Source organism: Physcomitrium patens, chromosome 23 (assembly GCF_059467195.1).
Source record: "Physcomitrium patens ecotype Gransden chromosome 23, ASM5946719v1, whole genome shotgun sequence".
Lineage (NCBI taxonomy): Eukaryota > Viridiplantae > Streptophyta > Bryopsida > Funariales > Funariaceae > Physcomitrium > Physcomitrium patens.
The window spans coordinates 9,360,233-9,371,257 of NC_143432.1; the positions used below are offsets into that span (position 1 = coordinate 9,360,233).

Sequence of the window (11,025 nt, forward strand, 5' to 3'; positions counted from 1 at the left end):
CTAAAACTTGGATCTCAAAAGACTATACCAAACTTATCTTAAATCTTAGAACAAAGCTACATAAGTTCTATTGTCTATCTAGAAGCTCTCACAATTTGATACTATATTGCAAATAGATCCTTTATATACCTATGATCTATTGCAAACAAAAGAAGAGGTTATCTTTAATCTTACAAGTATAAATACTTTTAAATGTGCATATAGGTCTTAAAAATAAACATGAATCATCATATTGAAGAATTAAATTGATGATTTGATAGTGAGATTTGATCTAATATTACAACATGAATAAAAAATCTAATTTACAAATAAATATGGCTAAAGTAATGTTATCATCATGTTTCTAATAATGTTTACAATCAAATTAATATAGATACCATTGACCAAATTAAAACATATGCCTACCAAAATTGTTTTTATAGATCTATTATTATGTAGCTTCAAAAATAGATAATAAAAAAAAAATATGTAGTGTTAAGAATAAAATATGTCCAATAATTACAAAGAAAATCCTAAAAAACTGATTTTGTGTCATCAAACTTCTTAGGCAAAATAACTTTTGGTTCTCTAATGCATAAATGATATTCCACCAAAAGAGAAGTAATATGATTTAGTGTAGATATTAAAGGATTTACAAGTAACTTTATATCATCACTTCTTACTAATCTTATTGCTGCTTGTAGTAGCAAATTGAATTGTTACATTGCAAGTTTTAATTTTCTTATTTTTTTCATGTATTTATACCATTGCATTCTTCATTTCAATAAGTTTTTCTATGATAACACAATAGAAAAAAGATGTCTAATATTACTTAAGATAAAAAGAAAAAATGACTTGAAAAAAAAGAAAATTTCTAAAAATAATATCAATTTAGAAGTCAATAATCTACAAATTCTAATATGCTTATGTTTTTTCAAGAGAAAGTAGTAATCTACTCTTAGTCAATAAAAGATAAAGCTCTAATATTATAAGTATATTCTTGTCAATCTATCAAATACAACAACTCAAAGAATATAAATAAATAAGTATTTTTGTTATAAATTTCTAAAAAAAAGATTAAAATAAATAAATAAATAAATAAATATATGTATTAAAGAAGAAATTAGAATGGCTATTGGCAAAAGATAATAAAACTATTAATTCTTATAACTAAACTAGAAGCAAGAAAAGAATCAATAAAAATAAGGAAGGCCTCAATCTTATATCTATATATACTATCTAATTAGAAGCTATGTGGTGACATTTTATAGGACCTCCAACATATGTCTAACTTGCAAGGCAAGTTTCCTATATGTATGCCACATGTCTAACTTGTATTATAAGTAGCAAATATGTATGCGATACATGGCCATCTTATTCGCCAATTTTTCAACCTATCAATTATCTATAGACATGTATAAAGGCAAAGCCATATCTATCATGCTTCTAAGAAGCTTTTCCATAATATATTATCTAATTTATATCTAATTTATATCTAAATTATATCTAATTTATATCTAAATTATATCTAATTTATATCTAATTTATATCTAAATTATATCTAAATTACTTTTACCTACTTCTATGTACTCATGTCATTGAGGTAATTATAGGAATTAATATGGATGTCCATGACACAAAGATACAAAGATATTAGAAACATTTTAAACTTTGAGTATAGAATTTATCATCAATAGTTTAGCCTATTCATTTATTATAAATCCTTGTCATTTATTTAAATAATAATAACTTATTTTCTTAATAATAATTGATTAATTAATAATAAATCAATATATCTATCTTTACTTAAACTTCTTCCAAGTCTATTTAAACAACACTTCAAAATTATTACAAAAAGACTTGATGAAAATTGTAATATTACCTTTAACGTGTAAGAAATTCTTCTTGATAATCATCCATATACTAAGCTTTAAAATCTACTCACTATTGAATTATGTCTAAAATGCTCTAGTAACTTTGATGAACAATAGTGCAAACCTATTGCAATATTTTGTCTAATTTAGTAGCATCTTTAGTATCAACACTTTAAAGGAGATATCAAATAATATCGTACACACAAGTAATTTTTTCTGATATATATATATATATATATACTTATATACTGACCAATAATCTTGAAAAAAAAATTTAAGTAAAAATACATATCTCAATATTCTTATTTTTTATACAATCTTGTTTTTGCTAAGTTAATCTCACATACCAAAGACATAAGAATACATCTACTTATAACCAAGCTTCTTTGAATATGGGCAAAATGACAATACAATATTATTAGGTCTTATTAATTGCAACTACAAATATGCACATCAAAAATTAATACTGAAATATATCATTTTTTGCATAAGGATGTTCATACTTAAAAGAATTGATTTTGTATTTATAAAATAATATTTATTGCTTAAAATTAAAATGATATATTAAAGAATATAAGAACCTTGATTTTCTTATGATAAAAAATTATTATTATTAAAATAAAATAAAACCAATATTAGCATAATAAGCATTGGCAACATCATTGAATTACAAAAAAAATTGATAATATTATATTAAACATATTTAATATTTTGTTGTAATTGATAGAAAATATATATATATATATATATATATATATAGATAGATAGATAGATAGATAGATAGATAGATAGATAGATAGATAGATAGATATATCTTTTACAATTGCATTGTGGTTTTTATATTAGAGTATCATCTTAAATCTAAATAGTTTTTAAATATTAATAACAAAGAAGATATACTTGAGATTATTCCTTCAATTTTTGTAATAAAACATAAGCTCTACATTTTCTTATGTCCACATTCTAATCTTAATATTATTCATGTCTTTCATATACAAACTATTTCAAAACCAGTTTGAAATCTATTATCATATTTACAGATTATTTTTTACAGTAGGTTTTTCTTTTCGTTTAACTATTGTACAATACTATTGAAATTCAAAATGTTAACATTTATTCATGTAGTTCAACACTTTCATACACATATCCACATACATGCATGAGAGTCTGTCACGTTTGCACTGAAAAACACACATCCCCTACTCTGCTCCCCACATTCCAAAATTAGCATACCTTTCAAGAGAATTAGTTAGAAATCTTCACAAATTATAAAAATTGTGTGGCAAACATTCAATGAAACTTCTAATACTTATGAAAAAGCTGGAAGCCCATGTAAAGCCAACTCTGACATGAGGTTGAATTGGGCTTTGACAGAAAACTACTTCCCATACAATACCAGCCAATGTTTAAGTTATCGATAAGTCGACGTTTAGTAACTGTCCTGATGCAGCTTCCGTGGAAGAACCTTTTGAATGTTTTACAAAGAAAGACAATAGATTAACGCCCTCTGCTCCATATCCTCCACATCCTGCTTTAATAAACGAAGTCTAATAAAAATTTGGAAAGTGCTACATACATGAGGATGAAAGCAAGGTAGAGAGCACATAATATAAGGAAAAGAAGGCACAGGAGCTTATAATACATTGTGGTGCACATACATACGAATTAACAGTGCTTAAATAGAATCTACTCACTTAGATCTGCCTACCCTTGAATCATAACCTTCAATCAAATTTAGGATATAATATGGATCATCTCCCCATTTTATATATCTACATGATATATCCATCTCCCTAACCACTGCTGCAAACTACTTCCCTACTTTACAAAAGATCCCTTGCCAGTAAATATACAAAAAAGAGCAAGACTTGCGATGTTCATATCCTACAAAACGCATTGGACTGGCAACGCATCCAACTTCCATCGCAAAAGGACCTTACCCGGCACTTGACAGTACGTGCATAGGGTACACTGCACGGAAACCTCCGCACCCCAACTGCAGGCTATTTACTGACTCGGCGTTCTTAACTATAGAACCCCATGCCCAAGGCCATGGATCAGAACGCTCACCTCATCGCTACCAATTTTTCATTAATATACGAAGTTGTGTTCGTATGTCTCAAAAGACGACATAGAACAACCACCTTGATTGTTAGATTGGCTGACAGTTACTTCTTCCGTATCAACTCAAGTACCACATCATCCTCTGTTACTGAAGCTCGGTCGGAACAGTTTTCAAGATCTGCATTAGTCTACAGTTACTTCTCTCTTGTAATCTCGCTTACATTACTAGATCAGCGGGTGAGAGGAGGGCCTCTTACTTTCAGCACCACTACCCCAACAAGTTTCGATTACAAAGCTTGCACCTCGCTGTGGCTGCACCAACATAGAGTTCCCACTCTATGTTACCGGCTCCAATTCGCCGACGCTGAACGAAACCCCTACACTCTGAGACATTATCCTTCTCCTCTCCAAGTCAGGAGGTCAAAAAGAGTAACCCTTGCGCAAGACCAAGATGAGCCGCTACGCTGCCTAACGGCTGCGCTTAGCGATCTAGGGAAGAAATGACCACCCTGCACAAGTAAGGTCCAATGAAACACGCGTCATATCAAACTGTGCCAGGCCATTATGTTCCATGTGCGAGTGAAATATTCTTGTGTATAACTAGACTCACTCTTAAAGCTAAATTGCTTGCATAGAAATCATAATTGCACGCGAGAATACCGCTGCAATGTGCTCAGGTACTCACCAGTCATACACTGTCGGAGAATTGGGTGGGGGCACATGCTCAAATTTAGCGGAGCAGCTTCGCGACATCTCTCTGCCTTCAGGATGGAACATACTACGCCACCTTCGATCTTTCTCCCGAAAAACTGCAGTAACCGGAAAACTTCCATGAATTGTTGCAACCCAATGCAATGCAGACTATCGTAACCACCGAAATCCAGAAATAACTCAAATGTATCATCACGTGCTTGGTATGCAAGCTACTAGACCACAAAACCAACACAGCAAACACACGTGACTCGGAATGAACGAATAGCGTGCAGAGTATTGTTGATTACTCACTGCTTGGAGAAGGTGATGCCGAAGAAGGCGATGCTAGAGACGGCGATGCTAGAGACGGCGATGCAGGGGGACTAGATCCGTAGATTCCAGGAGAATTCATCGGAGAATCAGTGTCCAGAGGACGCAGCATGATGGGCTTCTTGATTGAAATGCTTTTACTCACGCGACGCGAATCAGCTTGGGAATGGTGATATTCCGCACTTCCCCGGCGGTCGATCATCCGATGAGCAAAATCATCGTTTTCTGAAGAAACCATGTGTGGAGTGTGAGCAAGAAAAGCCAACTCTTACGTCTCATCACATTGTGCTCTAAATCGTTTTCTGCCATGCAAGGAGACGACTCAAAGAGCTCCCACTACCGGCATTGACAGATCTGCAAACCTTCACGGCGTCGACAGTCTCCAACAACGTAACAAGGATGATATTCTAAGACCAAGACACTGCGGAATGAAGATACAAGACGCGAACCATACCGTCTTGGAAAACATCTGACAAGCCAGCAGCTATACGCTCCTTGCGCAGCTTCTTCAAACCCTTGTCAGGTTGTGGCCCCGCAAGCACATCGTCCCAGAGCTTGTCCAAAAGCCCCATTGCCAACCACTAAACCGATAATATTATAAAAAACACGCTCACAACTCTCTCCCAAACCTCACCTAACTTCCTCCGACTTAAACCTCCAAAGATCTCACACCTGTCTACCTTCCTCAAGACGTCGTAAAAATCTCCTCACCACACACTTCTACACATAAATAAAAAACCAAAACGCTCTGAGAGCCCAACAAGTAAAACAACATTCCACCGCAAAGTGGCAGAGAAGAAGAACAGATGTCCGTGCTGAAAACGAGGCTATTATGTACTGTAAAGGGCAGGGTCTCTCACTGTTGTGGAAGCAGCCGCCCTTTAACTCCCTCCCCACTACGACACCCATACGTACCTCATATATTGTGCTGTATTCAGTATGGATATTCTTACCTAGATGTATAAATGTATAATACGGTGACATCCTTCTCCTAGTTTTTCGTGAACGTGGGTCTAATGAGTGAGCCTGTCACCATGTTCGGGACATGCATTGGCCTTAGGAAGCGTCTAGATATTACGTCATCATCTAGAGTAAACACAGATTCCATTGAAGAGGATGATTTTTAGATTCGGGAGATTGTTGTGAATCTACACCTTTGTAGATCCTTTACGGATTTCCGGGCAGGAGGGGTTGTGCCACGTCTGAGAGATGGGTAGAGGATTTCGGGCTGCCCGTGAGTTGAACGGTTCCTCGAAGACAATCTTGTGGTAGATTTTTTTGTATCCTGAAGGCAACGTGAGGTAAACCCTCAATTTCTGTTAGGTTTTTTAGGGTTTGAAATTACTCTCAACGTGTTTAGGGTTTAGGGTTCGATTGTTAGAGTGTTACTTGAATTCTTGGTACAACATTATTCGCTGATTTTGAACCCATGTGATTTTTTGCGATCCTTTAGTTTTGTACTCAGATTCTTGAAAATTCCACGAGGGTTTTTAAAGTCACGTTTTTCCACTTCTGGTCAATAAGCATATTAACTTCTAATGGAAATTTATACAGATTCATGTTACTTTTCAAAACATATTCTCAATTAAGATACTTCTCATATTCTCAATTAAGATGACCTAATTTCTAAAATTTCTTCAAGTTTTAAAATTTATAATGAAACTTGCCTTTGAATATTAAAAGTTGTGACACTCAAATGCATAATCCGTTTGTACCTGTCTCATTTCACAAAGATGCTTATTGTAGGAGCCATCAATGTGCTAAATTTAAGCATAATTCAAAGTTATGGGACATGTAGAACATATTGTAACTTGTCTCTTTACCCAAACAGACTTATTTGTTGGGTCTTAAATGAATGATTTTGAAAAGTGATTTTCAAGTGTGTTTTAGAACACAAATGATACATTCACAACAATGTTTTCTTTTTTAATAATCAACATCATTCTGACACCTTCACTGCAGAATAAACCATGAGCATGTGTTTGGTAGTTGTTATTTTTAACATGTGTAACCATGAAAAGAGTCTGGAATTTTTTTGTACATTTGCAAAAGTTCTATACATGTCACACCACACACCAAGCTAATTACTAATGAACAAACACTGCACACCAAGTAGAAATTGTAAGCATTTCCTTCCAACAAGTTAAAAATAAAATCACATACAATAATAAATATCAATATTTGAATAGTCATATATGAACACAAAAGCTACTCTCTGTCAATGCCTCTTTTGTACTACATGTTTATAATTGATCAACATTGTAATAAAAAATGAACACACACAATGTAACTTAAAAAAGAGAAAGAAAGAAAAAGAAAGTGTTATAAGATCTGTTATTGCACTTGTACCAGCAACATACTTTCAAGGAATTGTTTAATCAACCCACCCTTTTGCAAAAAACATCCCATCTAAACAGGAATCAGAGGAATGTGTGCCCAGTTTCATTGGTTTGTGAAAGTGCTTCAAGAATTTGCCATGATGGAGGTGCTTTGTGTGCCCCATCTTTGTATTTTTGCTCGATTTGTGAGAGGGTGTTGGATCCCTTGTGTGTGATGCTTGTTTAGATGGGTCAATTAAGCAAAATGGTGGATCAATTTAACAATCCCCTATTTTTCATATGTGAACTTTGTGCACACATTTGGCCAATGTAATTTATTGCATGTTGACAACATATGTTTTGCATTGGATTCAATCATGATTCTAAGAACAGCTCTAAATCCTTAAAATGTATTAATAGAATTCACATTCTCTCGATAAAGATTGGTGCACAACAAACTCAACTAATTTAGGTAAAAAATAGAAGTAAATCAAGATACATGTAGAAGTCTTTAAAATGGTCAGACAGCAAAGTTAGCCCCCCCCCCCTTTTTTTTCTTTTCCTTTTTTTATAAAGAAGGAAAAATCAATGAGAAATGTTGTGTATAGATGCAAAGTATTGTAGAGAACTGTTTTTATTACCTTGGGTATACTTGAAGCATTATTTTCCCTTCACAAGGTTGTCACAAAATGCCAATCCCCTTAAGAGATGAACAAATGGGTAATAATCAATTGGTAATAAACCTCAAAGGCCAAACCCATTGGTTGTGGCAGCCAATGGTAGCGTCAAACATATGTTATTTTATATACCTGGTGTTAATGGTAGCCTTAATTGTTAATCCCAATCCACATTTCCTTCAGCCATGTCCCCATTTAATACAGGCCAGAGAGAAAACAACCTTCAAACTCATGCCACAAAGGATGTATATTGGATAAATAAAGTGTACAGAATAATCACACAATTAAATTTTGAGCAAGTTCAAACTTTTTGGGAGTGCCCATATAACATGTTGGCAGGTCAGTAGGGGTATTTCAGAAATGCCAAATAACTTAGTAGTCCACAATTGTATAAGACAATACTCAAAGATGGGTGTGAGGAAACCCAGAAATCACTGCATCACCAGGATCTCTCTTACCATGTGAGATATTTTGTCACAATGTCTGACACTTTGACCATATTTCATCCCATAAAATGATCATCCATTGAACACTGTTCATCAATTGGCACATACCAAAGTGTGTTAGTGAAACCCCTCCCCCCAAATTTGGCAGAGGGTAAAATAACTTTGCCATGAATCATGGGGACTGTTTGTTAGTTCACTTCCACCCACTCCTCATAACTGCCCATCAAGAGCTCCAGTTTGCATCTCCCTGCAAACAAATGAAATCTCACTGCCAAACTTAATCTGGCTCTGGACTGTCTGTGGGTGTGGATAAAATAGAGCCAGACCCTGCTACTTTCACTCCTTCTGTATACTATCTTCTCATCTTTTTGTTCTTCTTTTTAAATTTGCCTGCATCCATAAGCCATTGTTCTCACATGGGAGTGATCCCACCCACAAGCAAGTGAGTTCACCTACAAGCACTTTGTGTGATGCTAGTTACTGCACAGTTTGTGCCAATAACAGCCTCACAAGGGAACTAGAGCCAACATGTACATTCATGTTGTTAGATCTCTCTGAGCCTACCTTTTGCCCACACTTGGAATGCCCCTGTGCTCTCTCACTTGAATATCACTGTCCATGATAACTGCCAATTGTGCAACTTCTGGAATGAAGATTTTTTGTGAAGTGTAGAACAACCTTCCACCCTTGTGTCCACATCCTTATCAAAGCAGGAAGTTATAAAAGCACCATAAGGTAGCCATGAATTAACCATTATTGTAAAGGATTGACAAGATGGGGAGTGTTGCTTTGTATGCATTGAAATGAACCACCAACACAGGGCTGAAGGAATTATGGAGAGGTAAAATCACACCTCTGATATCTCACCCCTAAAAAGATATGTTTTCATTTTCAGAAGAGTGATGAAATATCTGTGAAAATTTCCCTTGGGTAGAATGAGTCTATTAAGTTTCTGAGTTACAGACGAAAGGGAATGAATCCCGATATTTTATAAGATTTGATTATCCAAAAAAAATCTCCAATCGTGAGGGAGATATATTAAAAGAAGATTCTACGAGGTTCGAGAGAATGTAGATGCTTCTGATTCATCCCCCTTTTATCTACTTTTTTCCATTCTTATGTTGTCGTCGTCGAGATCACCAGCTGTTATTGTTTGTTTCAATATCTACATGAAGTTATGGATGCCCATGTTTAACGAAGAATACCTTGCCTGGATACTTGGAGAAAATGTGGGACCGAGATTGCTTGGCTGCGTTCTAAGCTTCACCTGCTTCTGATTCTTCGAAAGGCAATCGCAGGTAAGATTCGAATCCGCGTGGCACAAAGTAAAATCGGATATTGCTTTTACAGTAGCTAAGGGTTTGGGATCTACGCGAGGTAGCGCAGATCGTGCCCACTTGGAGGTAATGGCTCACTCGCGTCGATGGGCACCGTTTCAGTAAATTTCTTACTTCAGGATATTTATCCAACAATAGATTGACACGGGGGACAATTGATTGCAAGGAGTTCGATGACGACGGGGATGAGCCCTCTTGGCTTTTCCCTCGTAGTAGAAAGCAATGGGCTCGGTGAGTCCCCTCTGGGAATAGATGAATGATAAAAGTGGATGGATGTGTGAACGAAATTTCCGCCGACATTCATGCATGAGAATTAGGGGGCCACTTCCAGGAAAACATTCCCGTCCTTCGCGTGTCCCCCCTTCCTGTTTCTGATCCACTTGGCGGTCATAATCTGGCGACGCGGTCATGGGTGACCGTGGTGTTGGCAGTTTCTATTTCCAATGCCTTACTTTTACTATATATATATATATATATATATATATTTGAATGAATGAATGAATGAGGGGGAAAAGTAAAAAGAATGTTGCAAGTTGAAATCTGTTTGATTTCATGAAATGTTTAATTCTTGGTATGTTTTTTGGTTTTGCACCTAGATAATAAAAACTACATATTTATGGAAAATATATGTTATCACTGTACATACAAAATTCATGTTTACACATATAGATAGAATTAAAAGCTATATATATATATATATATATATATATTAAATCTCCTTGAATACAAATGGTGATAGGCATCAATAAAATCAACACTTTTAAAAGATCTGGTTTTTTATTTTTAACAAAATTATTTCCTACAGCTATATGTGAAAGCAAGATTATTTCTTGGAATTTTCTACTCCCAAAAGTCCTTTTATAATTTTTTTTTATAGGAATCATTTTAAATATTTTATCAAAATAAAGAGAAGTCAAATTGGTCAAAAAATAGTGTTCTATAATGTAATACAAGAAAGTAGTACAAAGTTTGAAGTAATTTTGAGATGTATATATATATATATATATATATATATTAATAATTATAATCTTAGGTTTTTATTTTTATTTTTTTATTGATGTTTGTGTGTTTTTTTTTTTTTTTTTTTTTTTTTTTTTTTTTTTGATTCAAAATTTATGTATATATCCAACATATTCATTATTAGAATAAAATTTTATTTTTTCTATTTGAACTAAGGTAAGAATATTAGACCTTAAAAATTACAAAACTTATTTTAAAAAAACATTAAATTATAGTTATTTATCCTAAAACTTTTAAGTATTCTAATACTAAAATAAATATATATAATCTACTTTATTTTAACATCA

At 34.0% G+C, this 11,025-nt stretch overlaps 1 protein-coding gene across 1 annotated transcript; it reads right to left on the reverse strand.

Moving 5' to 3' along the window:
- Nucleotides 1-3,463: 3,463 nt before the first annotated feature.
- On the reverse strand, nt 3,464-5,732 carry LOC112276218 (dormancy-associated protein 1). The gene is made up of 4 exons (XM_024507334.3): nt 5,395-5,732; nt 4,923-5,165; nt 4,603-4,726; nt 3,464-4,426 (listed from the first exon to the last, which is right to left on the reverse strand). The coding sequence occupies exons 1-4, from the start codon at nt 5,510-5,512 to the stop codon at nt 4,399-4,401; spliced, it is 513 nt and encodes a 170-aa protein (XP_024363102.1). The 5' UTR covers nt 5,513-5,732; the 3' UTR covers nt 3,464-4,398.
- Between the last annotated feature and the right edge of the window lie 5,293 nt (nt 5,733-11,025).